At 56.0% G+C, this 21,759-nt stretch overlaps 11 protein-coding genes across 11 annotated transcripts; 4 read left to right on the top strand and 7 right to left on the bottom strand.

Annotated features, from left to right (window-relative positions):
- Positions 1-20: 20 nt before the first annotated feature.
- ACRALDRAFT_206525 (uncharacterized protein) lies at positions 21-601 on the top strand (the record flags this gene model as incomplete). The annotated part of the gene is made up of 5 exons (XM_071022061.1): positions 21-41; positions 66-99; positions 153-329; positions 436-476; positions 509-601. The coding sequence occupies 5 exons, from the start codon at positions 21-23 to the stop codon at positions 599-601; spliced, it is 366 nt and encodes a 121-aa protein (XP_070878325.1).
- Positions 602-613: 12 nt separating this feature from the next.
- On the bottom strand, positions 614-1,783 carry ACRALDRAFT_1067837 (uncharacterized protein; the record flags this gene model as incomplete). The annotated part of the gene is made up of 2 exons (XM_071017490.1): positions 614-1,163; positions 1,254-1,783. The coding sequence occupies 2 exons, from the start codon at positions 1,781-1,783 to the stop codon at positions 614-616; spliced, it is 1,080 nt and encodes a 359-aa protein (XP_070878324.1).
- Positions 1,784-2,494: 711 nt separating this feature from the next.
- On the top strand, positions 2,495-4,283 carry ACRALDRAFT_1054550 (uncharacterized protein; the record flags this gene model as incomplete). The annotated part of the gene is made up of 3 exons (XM_071015823.1): positions 2,495-2,539; positions 2,630-3,750; positions 3,854-4,283. The coding sequence occupies 3 exons, from the start codon at positions 2,495-2,497 to the stop codon at positions 4,281-4,283; spliced, it is 1,596 nt and encodes a 531-aa protein (XP_070878323.1).
- Positions 4,284-4,701: 418 nt separating this feature from the next.
- Positions 4,702-5,928, top strand: ACRALDRAFT_1067839 (uncharacterized protein; the record flags this gene model as incomplete). The annotated part of the gene is made up of 1 exon (XM_071017491.1): positions 4,702-5,928. The coding sequence occupies one exon, from the start codon at positions 4,702-4,704 to the stop codon at positions 5,926-5,928; it is 1,227 nt and encodes a 408-aa protein (XP_070878322.1).
- Positions 5,929-6,077: 149 nt separating this feature from the next.
- Positions 6,078-7,457, bottom strand: ACRALDRAFT_1074343 (uncharacterized protein). The gene is made up of 2 exons (XM_071018236.1): positions 7,076-7,457; positions 6,078-7,007 (listed from the first exon to the last, which is right to left on the bottom strand). Exons 1-2 carry the CDS (start codon positions 7,391-7,393, stop codon positions 6,429-6,431), a joined length of 897 nt encoding a protein of 298 aa, XP_070878321.1. The 5' UTR covers positions 7,394-7,457; the 3' UTR covers positions 6,078-6,428.
- A 978-nt stretch (positions 7,458-8,435) lies between these two features.
- Positions 8,436-9,937, bottom strand: ACRALDRAFT_2094136 (uncharacterized protein; the record flags this gene model as incomplete). The annotated part of the gene is made up of 2 exons (XM_071022654.1): positions 8,436-9,364; positions 9,430-9,937. 2 exons carry the CDS (start codon positions 9,935-9,937, stop codon positions 8,436-8,438), a joined length of 1,437 nt encoding a protein of 478 aa, XP_070878320.1.
- A 630-nt stretch (positions 9,938-10,567) lies between these two features.
- ACRALDRAFT_1079512 (uncharacterized protein) lies at positions 10,568-12,109 on the bottom strand (the record flags this gene model as incomplete). The annotated part of the gene is made up of 1 exon (XM_071018913.1): positions 10,568-12,109. The coding sequence occupies one exon, from the start codon at positions 12,107-12,109 to the stop codon at positions 10,568-10,570; it is 1,542 nt and encodes a 513-aa protein (XP_070878319.1).
- Positions 12,110-13,525: 1,416 nt separating this feature from the next.
- Positions 13,526-18,171, bottom strand: ACRALDRAFT_1047299 (uncharacterized protein). The gene is made up of 3 exons (XM_071015494.1): positions 17,055-18,171; positions 14,286-16,943; positions 13,526-14,212 (listed from the first exon to the last, which is right to left on the bottom strand). Exons 1-3 carry the CDS (start codon positions 17,406-17,408, stop codon positions 14,105-14,107), a joined length of 3,120 nt encoding a protein of 1,039 aa, XP_070878317.1. The 5' UTR covers positions 17,409-18,171; the 3' UTR covers positions 13,526-14,104.
- On the top strand, positions 13,593-14,036 carry ACRALDRAFT_206529 (uncharacterized protein; the record flags this gene model as incomplete). Its single annotated transcript, XM_071022063.1, has 3 exons — positions 13,593-13,821; positions 13,887-13,938; positions 14,021-14,036. The coding sequence occupies 3 exons, from the start codon at positions 13,593-13,595 to the stop codon at positions 14,034-14,036; spliced, it is 297 nt and encodes a 98-aa protein (XP_070878318.1).
- ACRALDRAFT_2014610 (uncharacterized protein) lies at positions 17,457-18,936 on the bottom strand (the record flags this gene model as incomplete). The annotated part of the gene is made up of 10 exons (XM_071019783.1): positions 17,457-17,586; positions 17,639-17,827; positions 17,908-18,172; positions 18,226-18,244; positions 18,316-18,356; positions 18,406-18,555; positions 18,610-18,645; positions 18,710-18,755; positions 18,786-18,817; positions 18,879-18,936. The coding sequence occupies 10 exons, from the start codon at positions 18,934-18,936 to the stop codon at positions 17,457-17,459; spliced, it is 966 nt and encodes a 321-aa protein (XP_070878316.1).
- Positions 18,864-21,646, bottom strand: ACRALDRAFT_1047302 (uncharacterized protein). The gene is made up of 2 exons (XM_071015495.1): positions 20,236-21,646; positions 18,864-20,144 (listed from the first exon to the last, which is right to left on the bottom strand). The coding sequence occupies exons 1-2, from the start codon at positions 21,407-21,409 to the stop codon at positions 19,132-19,134; spliced, it is 2,187 nt and encodes a 728-aa protein (XP_070878315.1). The 5' UTR covers positions 21,410-21,646; the 3' UTR covers positions 18,864-19,131.
- Between the last annotated feature and the right edge of the window lie 113 nt (positions 21,647-21,759).

The raw sequence follows: 21,759 nt of genomic DNA, 5'->3' as shown, positions 1-21,759 counted from the left end.
AGCCTACATATACACGTCTAATGGCTCTCGTGGTGATGCTGGTGGCAGTGCTCGCACCTAGTTAGATCCAGGGTGTTAGTTGGGGACTGAGAATATATTGTGAGATCTTACATTGATGATATATGTAATATACCTGTAATTGATTGACTGAGTCTTTTCTTACTTGGAAGATGATTTCTGCCCTTTTTTTCACTGTGCCATGACGATCCAAGCACAAGGACAAGATATACAAGTATCATCGGATGGGCTTTGGGGTCTTATAACGTCGAGCTACACATATCGTTTTCACGTCAAGTCCCTCAAGAAAGATATGATCACACGCCTCTTATGTCAACGGCTAATATTTCAGAATAGCCGTGTATTTATAAAGCGACTTTTAAAGAATAGAGCGACATATAGTGACTATCTCTCCCCATGCATACCCCAGGACTCAAGTTGCCATCCAGAGACGCGGGTCCAACGGCCCATGTCTCACAGTTTGCCCCTTGCCTTATACATGCACTCAAAGGTACGACTCCTCCTTCTCCAACTCCTCCAAGGCTTGTATTCCCTCTTCTTCCGAGAGTTGGAACGTAATCACCGCAGCAGCCCGAACACCTAATGAATATCATGATTAGCGGTGTAAGCTCAAAGGGGAAGAAGGAATAGGGGCGAGAGGGAAATGAGTCGACTTGCCATTTCCAGCTGCAACAACAGCCTGCTTGATGGACTCCTGCGTATCGCCCGCGACAATGCACCCGGGCACATTCGTCTGCAGCATCATCGGGTCCGCCACGACATCGCCAGTCGGCTTCGTCTCCAGTCCCAGCTGCTCGATCAGCTCGTACCCCCTGCTCCGCGTCGGGGGCCGGTGCAGCAGCATGCCGAGGGTAACGGGGTCGCCGGTCTCAAACTCGATGGTGATTCCCTTGGCGGGGCCGGGGCCGTTGTTGACCAGGCGGCGGATGGGGCGTTTGTCTAGCTTGACGCCGGCGGCCATGACCTTCCTCAGTGCGTCCTGCGTGGCGTCGTCGGTTGGGACGGGGCCGTTGCTGTAGATGGTGATGTCCTTGTTGAGGGGGCGGACCATGAGGGCGAAGGAGGCGTAGGATGGGTTCGGGAACGTGAGCATGCCGATGGGGTAATCTTTTTGCTCGTAACCATCGCAAAAGGGACATTGGTAGCTTTGGCTTTGTAAGCATACGTGATATGAATGTGCAGTATCGCTCATCTCGTATGCCCACAGTCAAATCCCCGATGGAGAGGAAACTCACATATGAGATGGCCAATTCTCCTTATACCCCTCAATGTCAGTAGGCAGAATATCTTCCGTGCCTGTGGCAAGCACCAGCTTCCGGCCCACAAAGGTTTGGTTCAGGCTGTCGACGGCCTGGAAACCCTGGTAGCCCGGTAGGATTTCGGTGCGTGCAATCTGGACGATCCTGCTCTTCACGAGGGAGACCTGCTCGGAATACTTGGCCATCTGCTGGCGTGCGGTGGCGCGAAAGTCCTCGGGGTTGATGCCATCGCGGGAGAGGAACGTGTGCATGGCTTTGGCGCCTTGGTTGCGGTACTCACTCGAATCGAAGACGATCGAGGTGCGGCAGACGCGAGCCAGGGCCAGAGCCGCAGATAGGCCGGCGGGGCCGCCGCCGATGATGAGGGCGTCGTAGATGGTCGGTGCGGCGCGAGAAAGCATATTGTCTTCTTGTGTGATTGGGTTAACTGGTACTCGAGACTGTTGGGTGGCGAGGGGGTAGATGACTGCTAGAAGGACGGCGACGAACAGAGCTCTGAGATGCATTGTACTAAGAAGAATGGCGTCGGTGGTATCGACTCATTTGAGGTGGAGCTAAAAGATGCTGCCCTTCCGGCCGGAGACTTTTCGGAAGGACGTCCATGACTATAATATTGAAAAATAGGAGACTTGTTGTTAATAGGCGATAAGTTGCCGGTGTATGTATGGGAAAGTGTCCGAAGGACCAGGTACGAAGTCAGGGGGTGCGAACGTTCTCTTTCGGCTTCCGAGTAGGGGATCCACCCTGTGAGAATCCTCAACCGTCTGTCTGGCCAATCGGTACCCGTTTGTGGCTAATGTCAATCATTATTGGCCGCCCATCTCCCCGGACCCTGGTGCCGGTCCGTGTCCCGCTGTACGTCACGCGGACGGCTAACACTGGGGAACAAGGTCCAGGGGCTGAAAGAGGAACCCGGAAAGCAGACTTCAAGTCGATACTCGTGGGGATAGCAGAACAGGAGAAGTACACCGAACTACTGCACCGCGGAATACGTATTGGACGGTCCCAACCATCATGTCATAGCCGCACGTCTGTCAGATCTCGGCAACCGCGTTTGTTGGTCTCCGGATAAGTTGAGTAAACGGGGGGCCCTAGAATCCAGTCCTCTTACCCCCTTTCCCATGAATTTCTGTCTTATACAAAAATAGGCAATTCAATAAACTCGTGGCCTGGACAGTGGAGTCGTGGACCCAGCTATATTCATTCTTATAAACGAAATGGCATTTGCATTCCTCTTCAGCATCGTGGTAGTCTGTCCACTGGTAAAGACACTCACTCCATTTCTGTAGCTAGAAGTTCGTTGTACTATTACGCATGCTAACGACAACCAGACGCTGCTGGTCCTATACAAGCTATGGACGCGGGACAGCCGCCTGAAGTATCTCCCTCCCGGCCCCAAGGGGCTCCCGATCATCGGAAACATGCTGGACATGGCCGACACGGACAAGATGATGACAACGGCGAAAGACTGGGCCGATGAGTACGGCGAGATATTCTACACCAAAGTCGGCTTGTCCCGCTTCATTTGGCTTTCCTCGCCCACGGCCGTGAAGGATCTCATGGACAAGCGCGGATCCATCTACTCCTCGCGCGCCCCAAGCCCCATGATCAACAAGGTCTCCAACGACGAGCGCATCAATTTCCTGCCCTACGGGGACAAGTGGCGCACCATCAGGAACATTCTCCATTCCGCCCTCAACCTGGAGACCTCGTCCACCTACAAGCCCGTGCAGGATTTCGAGTCCAAGCAGGCCGTCTGGGAGATCCTCAACGCCAAGGACGACATGGCCTTCAACGACATCAATCGCAGATACTCCACGAGCACCATCATGACCATCACCTACGGCCATCGCGTCCGCGACCTCAACGACCCTCTACATCAAGACATTTTGAAAATCGTCCGCCACTTCTCGCTCGCCACCGCGCCCGGGGGGTGGATGATCGATACGCTGCCCATGCTCGCCGACGTCGTCCCCCAGTTTCTGCTTCAGAACTGGAAGGACGTGGCCCAGAAGTGGTACAAGGAAGACTCGGAGATTTACCTCAAGCTGTACAACAAGCTCATGGACGACATCAAGAACGGCACGGCACCCGACTGCTTCCTGAAAGACCTGGCGCGGGAAAAGCTGGAGAAGAACCCAATCCCGGACGTCACCGCAGCGTTTGCCGCGGGGGCGCTGATCGAAGCCGGGAGCGACGCCACCACCACCGCCCTGAACAACGTCATCCTTGCGTCGCTGCTCTACCCGGACATCGTCAGGGGCGCGCACGAGGAACTCGACCGAGTTGTGGGAAGTGACCGCATGCCGGATTTCAGCGACGAGCCCAACTTGCCGTATATTCGCGGCATTGCGAAGGAGACCTTGAGATGGAGGGCTTCCACCAAGATTGGCACCTGCCATGCAACCACGCAGGACGACTGGTACAAGGGCTATTTCATTCCCAAGGGATCCGTCATTGTGCTGAACTGGTGGTGAGTACCTTTGTCTGGACTCATTGAGTCCTTCAGATCAAAATATCACTGCTACTCCTTGAGAGAAGCATTCAGAGCAATATTCGGAACTGACGACGTTCAGGGCCATCCACATGGACGAGAAGCGCTGGAAAGACCCCGAACGGTTCGATCCCACCCGCTACATCGACGATCCCCTCACCGAGGCAGAGTCGATGGCCCAGCCCAACGCCAACCTCCGCGACCACTTCACCTTCGGTGCCGGCCGCCGCAACTGTCCTGGCGTGCATATCGCCCACAACTCGCTTTTCATCAACATTGCACGCATCTTCTGGGCCTTTAACATCCGTAAATCTGTAGATGCGGATGGTATCGTTCGGGAACCTTCTACCGCTGCCGAGCCGGGGTTCTTGCTGACGCCGGTCAAGTTCCCGTGCCACTTTGAGGTGAGGAGCGAGAAGCATGCAAAGCTGATTGAGGATAGCTGGGCCGATGCGGAGAGGGAAGGGCTGGTTTGGTGGAAGGATAAGGCGTCGAGGAACGGAAAGGCATGAGAGGAAGACTTGAGTGAGTCCTTAACCATGGACTCTAAACAACTGTCAGTCGTATCGTGGTGACGGTATAAACAGGCTCTGAAATGAGCTCCCTTACAGTTTACTCCTACAACAACCACCCATAAGCATTGCGGACAAGAGAAAGAGAGAACAAGCCCCAGTGGTGACATTACCCGTTCGACTCTGGTCCTGTGTTTCGGGTACCAAGAGACGGTCGTCAGTGTGCTCGGATTCCGGCTCTATCACGAACAATGCCCCGAATGAATTCGGATACCGGACTCTCTTGCGTCGTAGACTACATCTAGTACTTGTAGATGCCTTGCCATCCTAGATCAACACGAAGGAAATACGACACGATAGCAAGAAGCTTTCCTTACCTAGACCGAGGCACCCCTTCGTAACCAGGCTGTTCGTAACAATGGACGCTACATTGCGAAAAATGAACCGAGCCTTGCAGGAAGCTGCAGATGCGCTCGAAGGCCCTTTGAAGGCAGACCGGATCGCTGCACTCCAATCCACAGACTCGCTGCCAGACAAGGAAACGTGGAATCTCGCGTCGCAAACGGTCGACCTGGCCGACAAAGTGTTGCGACTCGTGCAGCCACCAGCCCTGCAGCTCGCAGAGAGCTACCTCGCCTACATCGACACCAAGTGTCTCTGGGCAGCCGTCTCCAACAACGTGCCCGACATCCTAGCCTCAGGCCCCAAGTCGCTTGACGAAATCGCCAAAGAAAGCGGCCTGCAGCCCCTTCGGCTGAACCAGGTCATGGGCGTCCTGCGCAACAACGGCATCTTCGCCTACGACGCCGCGACCGGCACGTACAGCAACACGCCGTCGTCGGAGCTCCTCGCCAAGGACCACTGGACGCAGTGGCACCGCTGGGTCGACCTGTACGGGAACGAGTTTTACCGGGCCGCCGAGGGCATCCCCGCCGCCATCCGAGCCGGCGAAACCCGCAGCCCGGCGCAGATCACGTACGGCACCGAGAAGAGCATCTTTCGCTACTTTGCGGACCAGGGCCTGCAGGAAAAGTTCCACCAAACGCTGGGGGCCGGGGCGGTGGCTCAGGCGCCGGGCATGCTGGCCGATTACGACTGGGCCGACCTGGGCGACGCCACGGTGCTGGACATGGGCGGGGGCGGGGGCGACTTTATCGCGGCGTTGCTGCGGCGGTACACGTCGCTGCGCGGGGCGCTCTTGGAGCTGGACTCGGTGATTGACATGGTGAAGCCGAAATTTCGGGAGGCGGACGGGGCGTTTGCGGACGTCGGCGATCGGGTGGTGGCGCTGCACGTGGGCGACTTTTTGAAGGAGGTGCCGGCGTACGAGGTGTACACGATGAAATGGTGCCTGCATAACTGGGTGGATGAGGACGTGGTTCGGATCCTTTCCGTGGTGCGAAAGGCCATCAAGGAGACGCCCCGGGCACGCATGGTGATCATCGAGTCGGTGCTGGCGGATGGGCGGAGTTCGCGGATCTGGCGTTACGGGGATCTGACCATGATGTCGACGGTGAACGGACAGGAGCGAACGGAGGCGTCGTGGCGGGAGCTTGCGGAGCGGTCCGGCTGGGTTGTGAAGGGCATCTCGCCGCTGCGAAATGCCTGGGCTGCAGCCATTGACCTGAGGCCGAGGGAGGAGTAGCAGGTTATAAGATCGTGATCTCCATCGTAAAGATGTTATTTCTAGGACGCTTTCAGGCTCGGCGTAATTGCTTGTTCGTAAGTTCTACTGCCCCGCTTTAGGCCAGGTCACCTGACCTGCTTATCCATTACTAGACTAACGATCACGTGGTTTGCGTAAATCATGGTCACGTGATACACGTGACTTTTACCTACTTCGTAGCTGCGGAAAGATTTCTTCGATATTCGTTCAAAGAACACACCCAGTCCTCGCCCACTAATTTGTCTTCAGCCCATCACGTCCTGTTCAACACGATGGAGGAGACACCTCTCTAGTCTATCGTCGGCTTGAGCATGGACCGACGATGGAACCGTCCCGGTCTGGAAAGCGCCGACAGCTACCCACCAAACGACAACTTCACCAGCTCCTCTATGCGTCACATTCGTGCTGAGTAGCTGTCGCTTCTCCAAATCTCAGTCTACCGACGATAACAAACATGGATTGGAAGGGGCCCGAGGGAGCTAGTTGGCTAGGCTCTGACAATCCACAAAGTCGCGATCCACGAAAGCCGTGCCCACTCGAATGCCGTAGATGAGCTTCCGCCGAGTCGAGCCCTCTTCAAACAGAAAGTCAAGGCTCTCGAACGGCGCGTTGAGAGATACTTCCCCTTTCGTCCGCACGAGCTCGTCGAATCCGACCTCTTCCCCAAACATGGTCGTCCTGCGGCCGCATACCATCCCTTCCTTGCCTATCCCGAACCGTGGCTGATTGACAATCCTCTTCAGCTCATCGTCCCCCACGGGACGGGCCTCCTTGGTAAGCTGCTGGGGCGAGGTGACCTCGACGGTGAGCCGGGGCGTACGCGCGGGCATGCCTCTCAATTTTGCAGGATGGGGACGCCCATCTGGACCCTGGATGAAGCCGTAGGCGTCACACTCGGGATCGAAGTTGGACGGGATGATATGTGGTACCCCGTACTGTTCGGCAATGTCGAGTCCGTAGCTCGGCCTCATGGCTTGGATGAGCTGGGTGTATGCGTAGCGGAACGGTGTTTTGCCGTCGCCCAGGGCATCCACAAAAGGTAGCTCGAAAGAGATGATCTGCGAGATATATCAGCCGCCCTGTAGGCACATAACTGTGTAGGAGTCTGGACTCGTTTCCGACGTACGCCGCGGTGGTTTCTGACCATGCGATCCCGGGCGCGAATGTCGTGTACATAGCCTGCGCGGATCAACACGGGGAACATATCCTCACGCCACCCCGCTACTTCTCTCCGATACACATCATCCAGAAAGCTGACCCCCTGTGGCAGGATCGACTCGGCAGCCTGGCGATTGACAAATGCGATGGAGAAGGTCCCGTTGAAAACACCGGTGATGTTCATGGGATACCAATCGGCGATGGGGTTGGATTGTGTCTGGGTCTGGCATCCTGGCTGGGCCAGTGTTACCTGGACTAAAAGCAAGAGGGCAGCTAACAGCTTCATTGTGGTCGTCTTTAATCCTGTGCGAGGGACGACGTGTTGGAAGCCACTGAGAGGTGACAGCTTTAAGAACAATCTTGTCAAAAGATGTTGACACTGGAATGGCCCTAAGCTGAGACTTTATCTTCTCTGGAGCGGCCTTGTGTCTGCCTGTCTCACCGGTCAGCCCGTTCTCGGCGAAGCGCGAACAGGACGCCGAGAATGTTTCTCCGCGGCTAGGATGCAACGCCAATGGAAACCGTCGGCTAAAAGGACTGGCGTTTTCGGTGGCTGCAGGGCCAATGTTTTAACTCGGCGATTACGACCGTCCCGTGTCACGTCTGAGGTTCTACCCAGATATTGATTGCATTCTGCCGCCTTGGCACGTCGTAGGAACCTGTTTGCGCGATATATGGGCAGAATAACATGATAGCCCGTGATGATGGCCTTCCTGGCCAATTTAGTCATCGCCGAACATACCAAAAATATGAGTAGTAAGAAACTGGATCCTAAGAATGTAAGACTTACACGGTAGTCTCATCTTACCCACAAATATCTATGCCCGATATAGGGGCATGGGGTGCGGGTACTCAGGGGTAATTAGTCCACCGGCGCTACTCCCCGGGAGGAAACGCGGCGAAACGCGGGCCGGTCCGGGCCGTGTTAAGATTCGCCGACGTCGGGGTAAGAGATAGGAGTTGTGTTTTTCCTCCTGAGTATTAGTCCATCGCATGTTTAGGACTACCCGTATTAGAACTACTAAAGGCTAGTATCTCTCAGAGTGTTTGATATCTCTAAAATTAAGACTATGTGGTTAGAAGGGAGTCGGCCATAAGACCGGTGTATCTCTCATGCCACCAAGACGATGTGCTCACTAGCCAACTAACTAGTAACCACGGATGCAGATGTTATGATGACCTCTGAGAGCTATACAGGCGAAGCCGCGAAGGAGTCTATCGGATTGCGACTTGGAAAGCCAGAGCATACAGACGTTCCCGCTTTCCTGAATTTTTCCCCGCCGCTCTATAGCCTTCAGAGTCCAGACGTACCTCCTAGGGAGCCACTGCTAATATAGGGGTGCCCCTCCTCCAGTTTCCACCCCTTCACTCTCATCCACAGTCGACGCCTGGTCGTCACAGCGAAGCCCTTGGCCCTCCCTCGTATACGTGGTCGACTCCTGGCGTTGCATATGGTTACTCGAGGGAAGACCCCACATCTCAATACTGTGAATGGCAACTCTGCAAATCTCCGGAATGATCCTGTCTAGAAGTCGTCGCTCCTCTTGGAACAGCGGATGGTTGGGATGCCTGGTACCTTTGGCCAGCAGCACGGGTGCCCAGTTGACGTAGATTCGGTCATGACTGTCCAGCCAGACGGGCCTGGCCGGATGGTGCTGGAAATACAGCCTGCAGGCGAGACAGGCTGGCTTGCTGCAAGCGACGTATTTATCATCCCAGGCGAACCTGAGGTCGTTCCGGTAGAAATGCTCAAGCATCTGGACCTCCGCGTGCACGCACGTGGTAATCCCGCCGTCGAAACTCCAGTCTATCTGTTCTTTGAGCCCGATGATCTCATCCCAGGCGACGAGTCGACCGTACAGCTGGTCGAAGCGAGGCCCTCGGTCATTTATCATTCGGCCCAGGATGCTTTTGAGGTCGGTGAGTTCATCGGCCCTGGGAACCCAAGCGGGCAGGGGACATTCGACGGCAGATACGCGGTAGCTGTTCAGCATGGCCATCTGGTTGAATTGGCAAGCGTCTCGGACGAGCTCGGCCGGGACTCGAACGCCTGATGCGAGGCGTCCGATCATGCGGCTGATGGCCTGGAAGTATCTGCTCATCGCCCCGATACTCGTGCCGTCGTCGGGGCGGCTGGCAAGGTGCTCGAGCATGTGGGCTTGGGGATCATGCTGCGCATCGTAGGCAAAGCGGCATACTTCGTACAAATCGGTGTCACGGCCAAACTGAAACTGACCGAGCCAAGGGACGAGTGGTTCTGTGTTGGTTCGCAAGAGACATCAGCACTTGGTCGGATCACAAAGCCAGGAAGAATACACTCACGCATGCCATGATAGTCTGCTCCCACTCCAGCCTGGAGATGAGTCTTGCACCTGCCTGCCAAAGCGGAGAGGCGCTTGACGTAGTGAGTGAGTCTCGGGCTCGCAAACTCTGTATATCGCCGTGTGATACTAAGAGCCATGACGGCTTGCTGGCCTATATCCATGTTATTGGCTCCGCGGAGCATGTGTAGAATTCCCGTTAGAAAGTCCAGGCACTCATGGGCCACACCTCCGTTCGATGAAACCCAGAGGCGAAGCTCGCCGTCACTCATCTCAGCCGCGATGGAGGTGGTCGTAGTGCCCCCGCCTCTCTTGTAATCGCAGAGGTATGCCAAGTTCTGCAGAAATCCCCTGCGCGTGGTGACGTGGCTGGTTGCAAAGTCATACCTGACCTGAGGGAGTCCCTGTACTGGGCGGAAGAGGTATGCAAGCACCAAGGCTTCCCAGAGTCGAAACAGGATGCTCTGGTACTTGCTGAACCTCGGAGAAGTCGTCCTCAGATTTACCATGGTTGGTGAGCAAGCTTGAGGGTGACAAGTTGAAAGGGAAGCTAGGTGATGGAGGGGTGTATGATAATAGAAAATAACAAAGCTTAACGGGGGGATAAAAATTGTTAATCATTATATGTTGTGATGGCCTCACGGATCGTGGGAATTATGAGAAGCCCTGGCCCTGCCCCTGATGGTTGTTGCTACGCCGAGACAGCTCACACTTTTCAAAAAGCTTTATATTAGAAAAATATAGTCCGGAGCAGCCGCCTAACATTACCTTATGTGAATCTTATAACATAGTGACAGACAGGGTGCAAGTCGGCTACTGGTGTCACTGTATATAGGATCTCGACATGGTGGATGGCTGATGGATGAGCAAAAGCTGTATAAGATTAACACTATCATCATTCTTTGATCTATCTCAGGGGAGTGTACTGCGCTTTCATGAACAATCTTTGTGTGCTTTATGAGATGACGTCTTACCAAAGACATCACCTCTACTCTAAGGGTCATTTTCTATAACAGAAACAAACGCTTTACAAATCTGAAAGCATACCATCATAACGGATTCACCATCTTAATCCCGGACTATAATCCGCATAGCCAGGCCTCTTCGTGATCATCGCAGACCATCGATAAAGACCATGCTCACTTCTGAATCCCAAACTGCCACAACACCTCCGAGTACACCTTTGCCAAGAAATCCCCCATCTCCTCCCTCTCATGCCATGCATCATTGTACGCAATCCTGAAATCCGAACGACCGCGATACCCCGTCAGGTACACGGCAATCTCCGGGCCAAGGATATGCGCCACCATCCACGTATCGCTCACCTCGAGCGAATCGCTCGGCCGAGGCGGAATCACGCCGTCGATGCGGCCCAGGCTCGACAGCAACGCGCCAGCGTCCCCCTCGTGAGGCGGCGGGGGTCCCGGCTCGGCCCCGACGGGAGGGAGCGGCCACACGTTTCCGTAGACGGCGATGCCCAGGGCGGCGTACTCCGGGTCGGCGCTGAACTTCTGGTACCACTGCTTCACGGTGCGGGCGGCCTCGAGGAACCGCGTCTTGCGCTCCCCTTCGTCCTCCAGCTGGCCCTTCTCGCCCAGCGGCGGCAGCGTCAGGTCGACGGGGATGGCCTGCACCGAGATGGAGTGGTACACGGTGGCCGGGTGCTTGGTGTCGTAGGGCGGCACGCAGTTAGGCCGCTCGTTGCGCAGGAGCAGACTGCTCTGGCGCATGGGGATCGGTTCGGCGCCCCGTTCCGAGGCGTGCATGTTGAGCAGGACAAAGGGGATGGCTGTGTGGAAGGCATGGGTGACGGAGATGCCGGCGGCCTTGCAGGCTTTCACGATGGCGTCGTTCTCCTCCTCGCCAATGGTGAGGTGGACGACCTTCTGCTTGCCGGCCTTGGTGACGCCCTTCTTGTAAGGGATGGAGAGGGTGCGCGTGCCCTCGGGCGGGTTGGAGGCGGCGAGCTCTTCGCCGAGGTTCGCCAGGCGCTTCTGCAGCGACTCGGACGGCGTGGGCGGGATAGCGGCGGCGACGCGGAGAGGAGGGCTGAGGCGTTCGGCCTCGGAGCCGTCGCAGACGGGAACGTGAAAGTTGGCGCCCTCGGCAAAGGCCCGGCCGACCAGTCTGACGTAGTCGCCGAGCAGAAGCCAGCCGCCCATGCCGTCAATGTTGTCATGGGCGATCTGGAAGAAAATCTCGCGGCGAAGTGGCCGACCGGGCTCGGAGGAACCCGGCGTGGGGATGACGCACAAGGTGGAATAGTCGGGATGAGGAGGGTCGGCGTTTGCATGTTCTTCTGCCGAGAGCTTGGCCGGGAGAGTGACAAAGGTGGCGTCAAAGGTGGCCGGATCATTATTCCGGTAGACCTTGATAAAATCGCCGGTGACGGGATCCCGCTCGGTTATACAGGCGAGGGTGGGGTGTTCGTAACGGAGTGCGGTCCAGGACTTCTTCAGGGCGTCGTCGGCTTGGGCTTCAATGTCCTTGGCGGACGAGCCTGAAGGGGGATGGAAGTCAAGCGAGAAATGGCCGGTGACAAAGCGATATTTCCGACCCGTGGCTGCGTAGACCAGGTGGGCGCCGGCGTAGAAGCCCTCGACTTCGTCCAGGCTGCGTTTCCAGACGCCAGGTTCGGTCTGGCGCCAAACGTATTTGGCGTAGGGGTCTGTCTGGGTCATTTTACCCGTTGTCGTCGTTTATATGCGCTGTGGGTATGTTATATGGACAGTACACGTTCTCCCTGGTATCAATTCGGACAGGCAGGGAGGAGTCGGGCGTTTGAGTTGTGAGTTGGAACACGGGAAACAAGTTGTCGTGAAGCTACTAGACAGAATGACCTGAAAGAGAAATGGGTCTGGTCAGATATACATACACACGAGAGACAACGGATCGCCACGAGAACGGAGCTATGTTATATGGAGTGCGGCGCGTGCGGCATAAGGCGGAGGAAGAGATCAGGACTCCAGGTTGTATCGGACGGTCCGTAGTCAAACATAGAACCAGTCATATCCACGAATCAGAGACGAAGAAATAGACTGAGAGATCAGTGGCTAGTGTTAATCGAGTGAGGGCGACGGGACCCAAATGGAGATGTTCATGGCGACCACGACTCCCCGTTCCGAATCGGACGTCCACTCAAACTTGGCGGTGGTCGGCGGGGAGGGCGCTTTTCCTCTCTGCTCGCTTCTCCACTCGGCCATTTGGTTGGGTAATGTTCGTCGCCAAAAGATTAGCGCGAGGACGCGTTGCTGCCGTTGTCGCGGAAGTTCTGCTTGAGTGCCTGCCGTTCAATGAACTCGTCCTCGAGGTGGTTCCACCGCGTCGGCGCATACAGAGACGCGAACAGCGAGGAAAGGCGCATTGATTGACGCGAGTAATAGCGAGAGGCGGCTCTTCCTCTGCCAAGGCAGAATACCAGCCAAATACCGTTTGCCGGAGATCAATTCGGCTCTTGAAAATGAGGGTAACGGCCGAGACAGAGTCGTGACTTGTGAGTGGGGTGAGTAAAAAAAGGGCCTGACTGGGGAGCCTAGACGGATTGATATCCGGGCTACAAAATGAGGCTGGCAGTGGATTCATGGCTGTACGGCAGAAAGCTCTAAGTACCACAACCAATTTACATGTACTGTTCGAGTCGCAACGCAACGTACGTCTCATCATAAGTACCTACCTAGACACACCATATAAGTTTATTCATAAAGAAACCTAGGTACCCTTATTATTATAAGCCCGTAGAGTCAAATGGAGTTAGGATAAAGGCGGACGGTTTGAACCTAAATTGGCTGAATGGAGATATATGTGTTTTGATGGCAGGTGGAATTTGCGACTCAGGATATACATATAAATTGGCTGTGGTACTTGCGGAGATAAGGGGTGGCGTCATTGACCCACATCCAGCCACATTCTATAGCCCGGATATCAATCCGTCTAGGCTCCCCAGTCGGGCCCTAAAAAAAAAAAAGTAAAGTCCATCTGCCTGGCGGGCGGAGTTACGTTGTACGTATTCGTGTGGGGACTCATTACGGCTGACTAAGAACACGCATGTGTCACGTGATACTGCGCCAATCTTACATAATCTCCTCTGGACCAGAGCATTAGGAACTTCAACTTCGTCAACGCTCACAGACATACGACCTCTCCCTATGCAACGGCAATGTACGCATGTCGGATTCTGTCACCCTAAATGTCGGTAGCAAAGGCAACTTACAGAGCAATCATAACTGTAAAATAAACACGTCAAGTCTACAGTACCAACCGTCCGTCCCGTCAACCCAGGCAAAACCACGCCTTGTAATGCATCTGCTCGCTGGCAAAGGACAATCTTTCCTTTCCCCGTGGCATTTTGCGTCGTCTGAATGCACGATACCCCATACCATTAATTCCATACCTCGTATCCTGACGCCTAAAGCATAAACCGCAAAATAAGCCCAACGCGTCCCAATCATCCCTGGTCAGGGTACCGGTCCAAGACCCCCAAAGTCCCGCCAACGCCTTCCATGCTCGATCCGTCGTGCCGATAAACAGGGACGTAAAAAAAGGACAAGACCGCATAATCACGTATCCGTATCCGTGTGCTGTTGTTGTTGTAGTTGGGTATGCCGATAAGATGCCGACTGTACAAGAACGGCCCCTTCTCTCCTCGCCGGCCATCTATCTTGTGTCCAAAACCGCCTTCAGGTCTCTTCAGCCAAGAGCGCGTTAACCTCGTCCTCGTTAAGAAGCTTGCGCTCGCCCAGCTCCTCGGGCGGCTTCCCGTCGCGAACAGCGCCAAAATCTAGAATCTGCAAGGGGTACATCGTTAGCATGGCGGCATGGAAGAAGAAAAAAAGGGAAAGAAAATAAAGTAAAACTCACCTCCACATAAGTTAGACTGCCTCGCTGGACAGCAGCAACGCATCTCCGTTCGTCAAATTTGACCTGCCACACTCCGTTCAGGTCCGTCAAGAGGTCCTGCATGCACTCGCCCGTCTTAATGTCCCACATCTTGACCGTCTTCTCGCTGCCCGAGATGACCTTTTGCCCGTCGTGCTGGAAGCATGTGATGGCCCCCGTGTGCGCCGTCAGCGTGTTCCGGCATTTGCCGTTCTCCGGATCCCAGATGCGCAACGTGCTGTCCGCCGCCGCCGACACCAGCTTCTGGTCTCGGAGGTCGAGGAGCCCCACGAGCAGGCTGTGGCCCTCCAGCGTGTGCACGCAGGCCCCCGTGTCGAGGTCCCAAATCTTGACCAGAGAGTCCATCGACCCCGAAATGCACCGGTTGCGTTCGTGGTCCAGCACGACACTGTATACCTTCTGCGAGTGTCCGCGGAGCACGTGCAGCGACTCGCCCGTGCTGATCCGCCACACCCGGACCGTGCTGTCGTAGCTGCCGCTGACAAGCGTGTCCCCGTGCGCCGCAATGGCCCGGACAGAGTGTGTGTGTCCCGTCAGCGTGCGGATAAAGTAAGGGCAGTCCGCCTCGTTGGCCGGCGGGCCCGTCTGGATGTAGCGCCGCGAGCCTGGTTCGGGCAGCCTCCAGACCCGAAGCTGGCTGTCGCGGGATCCCGTGATGATCAGCGGCTTCGGAGGCATCATGATGGGCTTACCATCGTGCGTCTTCCCAACCTCCGTCGGCATGAGGATCTGCAGACAGCGCACCGTGCTAGTGTGGCCGTAGAACACCTGTGTGCAGAGGCCCTTCTCAATGTCCCAGACACGGACGGATCGGTCCGTGGACCCGGACACCAGCACATTGCCCACGTACTGTAGCGCCCAGACTCCGCCCTCGTGGCCCTCGAGCTTCTTGCGGAGTTTGCCCGTCTTGGTGTCGTAGACGTGGATCAAATTGTCGTCGCTGCCCGTAATGATCTTGTCCTCGTCGAATTGCAACGACGTGATGACGTTTCGAGGGTGCGCGGCAAACGCGACGTGGCTCGGCTTGACCTCCCCGCTCGTCCAGCTCTTCCTGATCATGTGATGCCGGCGGTACAGAGACTTGAAAAGATGGAGCTTCTGGAGGCTGGGGAGCCCGATCTCCGGGTTGGGCACCGCAGCGGCGGCGGCATTAGCGGCCGACAGCGGCCCTTCCGACCTGTGCTGCTTCACCACGGACCGCGCCGCTTCGAGCCGGGTCGGTTCCTGTGCTCCAGCCCTCCGTTTCGACCGGTCCGTGCTGCTCAGATAGGTCAGGCCCCTCTTCCGCTTTGCGCTTCGAAGCCTGGCCGTAGGGTCTGGTTTTGCCATCACAGGGCTGGCCACCTCGTCTCCTCCCTCGTCAGAATGGAGCCGCCTGAGCTTGCTGAGATCCACCTCGGCGCCCATAGGCCCCACAGGATCCTGCCAGCCCCATCCCTGCGCGATGGCCTTGGCCAACTCGGCGGGAGAGAGGACATAGCCGTCACGGTCGAAGAGCTCCTTCCACCCAGTCTCGTTGGTGTCGATGATGTTCCGCCAGTGCTTCGAGACCTGCGCCGCTCGGCCCAGGTCGCGGTGGTCAAGATAGGAGAGGACGTTGAAGCTGAGCTCCAGCGGCAGCTGCTTCAAAAAGTCGCACTTGAGCGCCGGCGTGACCGTGTTGGCCACAAGCCGAAGCGTCTTGCGAGGACACCGACGAAGGAAATTGTACATGAGGAAGCTCTTCATTTCGCTGGGCATGGCATCAAAGGTCTCGATCATGGAGCGAACGTCGAGCATGGTAGCGTGTGGCTCAAGTTGCTCGGTCGCATTATGCGAGCCGCCGGCAGCTATGTTCAGCGTCGAGTTCGGTTCGAGTTCGTCGGCGGTCTGTGATCCGTGACAGCCAGCAGGTCCGGCACCAGAACCCTGCGTGGAGCTAAGCGGGTACTCTTCTTCGACATCTTCGGGATCGCGAGGGTGAGGCTGGGCAGCAGCCAAAGTTGGAGACAGTCGCGGGCTCGGGAGGCTCGCATCCTGAGATGCCACGCCATCTAGCGACGGACGTCGCGCCAAGGCCCGTATAGACTGCTGCAGGGACTCGTTGGTGCCAGGGAATGGTTCTGCATCGGCATCGGTAATGGGAGGGGTGGCGACGCTGCTGCTGAAAATCGACTGCGTCTCGCTGCCCACGGGGCTGCTGGGCTCGAGCGGTTGGGAAGCGGCGGGTGGTTCCGACTCGGGTGTGCGGCTGAGCCGCTCTAGATGCAACGAGCGAGGGCGAGGGACTCGGTCGGTGCTGCTGCCGGGGGCGACCTCGGAGGTATCGGGTGTAGCTAGGAAGTTGGACGATGTTCCGCTGCTACGTTCAATTTCTCGCTGGGACGTCTTGGCCAAGTGGCGGCGTAGACGGTGGTTCACGGAATCGGAGTGTGACTGCGTCGTGTTGGCCATCTTGGCGGCCCTAGACGGCCGCGACAGACCGGCTAGGGATGATGCCTGGGGCCCAGCCACAGGTCGCGACTTGCGTGGATATGCATCCGAAGGAGAACCGGGGATGTGTCGAATGGATTCTTGGGAGGACTCCTCATCCTTCAGGAGGCCGCCTGACATTCGTACGACGGGAGTTTTCCCATTTCTCTGATTGAAAGCACAGCTCGTTAGTCCATGAACAGGGCAGCGCCGCCGCTTGTTGACGTTCGTCTATAGCGGCGGAGAAAAGAGGAAACTCGGACGATGAGAACGACTCACTTTGTTCGAGATGACCGGCTCGTCCGTTGCTTCATCGGGGCCGAAGCTGGGAATGTTATAGGAGAAGCAGGCAAGCTCGGGGGGCAGGGGCTTGTTAGCCAGCGGGTATTCCTTGCCATCGAGGTGACTGAGGGGACGAGCCTCGCGGACGTGTAGGGGAGGAAACGTTCGTTTGGTGGTGGTGGTGGTGGTGACGGTCTTGGTTTCGACGCACTCGGATACCTCAAAACGCAGGCGAGACGAGTCTACGCCGAGGGCCGAACTGTCCTCGTCAAGAGTGACCGAAACGGTTTTGCTTGACTGCGGACGCCGATCGGTGGTTGTAGTTTGGTGGGGATCCGGTGACGGAGTCATGATGAATGACCCGATACCGCGTGCGAGGGTATAGAGTTGGGTAAATAACTAGAGAATGGCGGTTTGGCTGTCGACGTGGGGTGCGTACAAGTTCGGCGGGATCTGTGCCAAGTAGATTCGTTCGCTGGATGTCGGTCGCTGGTCGTAGGGAGAGGGCAGAAAACGAGCCACTCTGAGACTAGGTAGTGCGAGACGTTGATCAACAACGCCGGCGGACAGGTATAGGTGACGGAGGAGGTCGAATGAAGAGAGGCTTGGTGAAGGGGAAGCGACCGGAAGACGGTTGGTAGTACGAGTGGGTAAATCGGCTTGATGAAGGGGAAACGAAAGAGATGACCGAGCCCACGAACAAAGCGGGAGACCTGTTCCAACTCGGGAGAAGGGAAGGCGTGCAGGAACAACAACAAAGTTGGTCGCTACTTCGTGTCTGGATTCGTTTATACTCGTCTGCTGCCGATCAAATAGGAGTAGAAGGCCAGTTCATGATCCCAAGGGAAACTGAAAGGAAGGGCGAGTCGGGTAATTTGCCCTCGTGTTTGCCTTGCTGGCCTTGTTGGTCTTGACGGTGAAGGCAGTCGAGTCCGACGGGCGTGGCGTGTGGCGGTCTGTCCTCACTTTGCCGATCCGGACGCGCGCCCAGTCGTAATGAATGGAAGGTAAGATATAAAAGGTGATCCAAAACAAGATGGTAGGTGGTAATGGAGGAGGAATGATGACAGGGCAGGGTATGGTATGAGGGAAGGACGATTGAGGAGAAGCCCAGACTTGTGTGCGGAAGACCAGAAGGGAAGGCGGGTAGAGGTACGGGAGTAGACACGGGTGACGAGATAAGGAGCCTGTCAACAGAACCGACCGAAAGCGAATCGGGGGGAAGATAGAGGGGAATTGTGGAGACTAGCCTGCTGACTGATGCATCCCAGCCCTGCCATTTTGCGCGGGAAAAAAAAACTAGCGATAACGGACAGTGTGTATAGCAGGAATATATGACTGTATGAACTGTGCGGATGCGTGATCCTTGAATGCCGAAGGGGGCTTATTCGACGCCGTATGTGGCTGGAAGAGGCTTGATATGGCTTGGAGGCCAACGACTGTGATGTTGCGCTACCTACGAGGTACTTGACGACGGAGTACAAGTTATGAGTATGTGCTTAGGCATTAGCATCATCCCTCTTCCGGGAGCGGCCTTTTAGTAATTCATGACGGTCAACCTTGTCCAACATGCCCTCAAGTATGGCGACTTTTCCATCACAAGCACGAGACGATAACCACGCTAGTCTATTCAGTGTTCTTGTTTGTCGAACATGTGAATTTGCCCTCGCCAAAGACTACATATAAAGCGTACTCCGTCTTATTGCCAAACAGTAATCAAAACCTCACCTTCCTTTTCCCTTCGTGGCGTGTATACATGTCTAAGAATCAGTGGCTTGTCTCGAAAGTCTCGTACAACTGGGCAAGGGGATTTAAATGGACAATATATTGGGGTATCTAGGTAGGTACAGTAGAAAAAATGACGCAACAGAAAATACATTACGACTAATAAATTTCGATTAGATCAAATCCCTTGCATCGCCGCTTTTCCTTCACCCGTCCTATGTCCTCTGCGTCATGAGTCGTAATACAAACTGGCTTAGCTCGCTATATACCGGCAAAAAGAAAACATGGCAAAAAGTAAAACAAAAACCTGCAAGAAAATCGTCCGGCTATGTGCGCGGCAACTGACATTTTAAGCAATGTAAATCGGTAACCGACTGCCTCGCAGCTCGCTCTTGGTAATCTGCACGTCCTTGGGGTGGAAGTCGTGCAACATGAGCCAGCAAATCATCCGGAACACGAGCGTACACCAGATATCTTCGTGCGAAATCTCGGCTGTCGAGAGGTGCCACAACTCGTCGGGTTCAGATACCTCGGAACCCTCGTTCGAGTCGTGGTCAGAGCCACAGTCAGAGTCGGGAGCAACCGTACTCCGCGCCGTCGCCCGCCTCCGGATCCCCGGCACGGGTGGCGGAGCATGTGGGTTCCCAACCATGGACTCTCGCCGATTCGTCGACTGCGCCGCGCTGCCGACCACCCGCTTCCGCACCACGTCGAAGTAGATTTCCATCAGCTTTTCCGGCCGATCTTCAGGCGCAGCCGCGTCAATGACTTCAAAAGGCGAGGAGGAGAGGCCGCCAGGCACGGCCAGCACGGCAACATGAGGACAGTCCGCCTCCATCTCGAAGGACTTCTCGTTGAGGACCGAGAGGACTTCTTGGATATGGCTGCGGAGAACATCCTGGACCTTCTGCCTTCGTAACCTTTCGGATTCCGTCTCGGACGTGTCGTTCGTGCTGCTCGTGTTGGTCGTGGCAGCGCCGACTTGGGCATGGGGCCGATTGTCCCGCGTGGCCTTGGTGGTCGCCCGGTCTTCTTTCGTCTTCCCGGTGAGGACCTCATCGGTGTCGTCGAGAGCTCCGTGTAGAACATCCAGGAGAACGACGCTCGAGCTAGCACTGGCCCCTCCTTTCCTGATCTCGCGCTGGATTGTCCTGCCGTGATGGCGGATAGCCTTCACGACGGGGGAATCTTTGTTCGAGAGGACGCCCTCCTTCCCGACCTGCGCCAGGTAACCGTTGAGAATCTCTCTCAGGGAAAAGTTCTTCATTTTCCACGGAAAGATGGTCGGGTTGGGAAGTAGGCGGAACACGCTATGTTCAATGTGTAGGGTGCGAGATAACATGCCGACAATCTCAAACGGAACTACTCGGCATGGGCACGTGTGTGAGCAGAGCGGTGCTATGTCGAGGTTCATACGACAAGTAAAAAAAAAAAAAAAAAAAAAAAAACTTACGAGGAAACAGGTGTGCAACGCGGCAATTCGAGGTCTCGTCCTTGGCAAAGTAATTGACCGTGTTTGTATTGCAGCCGATGATGCTAAGGGTCTCTGCAATCTCCGCTCGGCTGGCCAAACTCAACATGCTGAGATCCTGCCTGTCGTCGTCGAATCCGAGGCGGCGCGAGTCGAACCTGCCAGGCACGCGATAGATGGTCGGCACGGCACCGAAGCTCAGATCCTTGACTTCTTCGACGGGGATGGTACGGTTCTCCTCGAATTTGTTTTCTCCGTACGTCTGGAAGGTGAAGGTGATACCAAGGTCCGGCACCTTTTCCGCGGTGAGCATGTAGCCGTTGCCTTCGGCGCGGTAGCTGTCGCGGGAACGGTCAAACTCGATCCAGTAGATGCCGAGGACGGCAGCCATCTCGATCATGTGGCACCATGTCGTGGTGGCGAAGGGCTTTCTCACGCCAGCGGGCATGGTATCCCAGCTTCTTGTCTTCTTCTGCAGCGCCACGACGAGCGTGTGCCTGGCCTCGACGTCGTGGTATGTCCGGCCCGGTTGGAGCAATCTGACCGACTCGCCGGAGCGCGGCGGGTGAGCGGGGACAAGTCGTTTACGCTGCCACTCTCGCGAGTCGCGTTCCATGCGCTGGATGGCCAAGAGAAGGGGGACCCAGGTAGCCAGTTCGTTGTCGGCCGTGTGAACCGCTTTCTCCGCCATCTTCTTCGCGTCTGCTGAGACGGTATCCATTTCCACCCCGGACCCAGTGTTCGTCTTCTTCACGTCTGCCGGGACGGCCGCCTCCTCTTTCAGCACAGACCAAGTGTTTTTCTGGCTCTCCTTGCTACCATCGAGGCGCCAAATGGCCTTGTTCTTGAGGGGCCCCTTTTTGTTTTCGGGGCGGCAGAGGAAGATGACGGGGGATTCGTACTGGACTTCGAAGCGGAACTCGTAGGGCCGAAAGATGCGCGATTTGGATTGGGACCATTCCCCCACGACCTTGGCGTCGCAATGCGCGTACCCGGTGGCAGAAGCATAGTATTGCTGAGCGACTTGGAGGAGAGCGGCAAAGAGGGCGACGACGGAGATGAAGAGAGCGGCAGAGGCGACGATCAGTTCGTGTGTGTCGTCGGCGACGTTCTCGACGACTTCTTCAAGAAGTTTTACCAGTTTTTCTTCGTCCATGGTTCTGGACCGGGGTCAGGCCCGGGGGGAACAGGAGTCGAGATCGAGACGAGGCACGCGGCGAGTTGGTCGAGGAAGGAAACTCGGGCTCCTGTCAAGGAGGAGGGGGAGATGAGTAGGTTTCGAGAACCGCATGGCTCGGGGCGAACCGTGGCTGTACAGGGCATTCATTCATAGCCTAGCTGATGAGGCTACCTATGGCCTGTCATAAGAATGTACGAATAGGAGACTTGAGCGAAAAAGGCTTAGGTAATTGGATGGGATGCGCGAGCGGAATATACGGTACCTAACCGCCTGTGGTACCTAGGTACCTTAGGTAGCGTCTCAGCACTCAACACGGTACCTACCCT

The sequence above is a fragment of the Sodiomyces alcalophilus genome, assembly GCF_042370955.1.
Source record: "Sodiomyces alcalophilus JCM 7366 unplaced genomic scaffold ACRALscaffold_1, whole genome shotgun sequence".
Taxonomy (NCBI): Eukaryota; Fungi; Ascomycota; class Sordariomycetes; order Glomerellales; family Plectosphaerellaceae; genus Sodiomyces; species Sodiomyces alcalophilus.
This window is presented reverse-complemented; position numbering and strand designations above follow the sequence as displayed.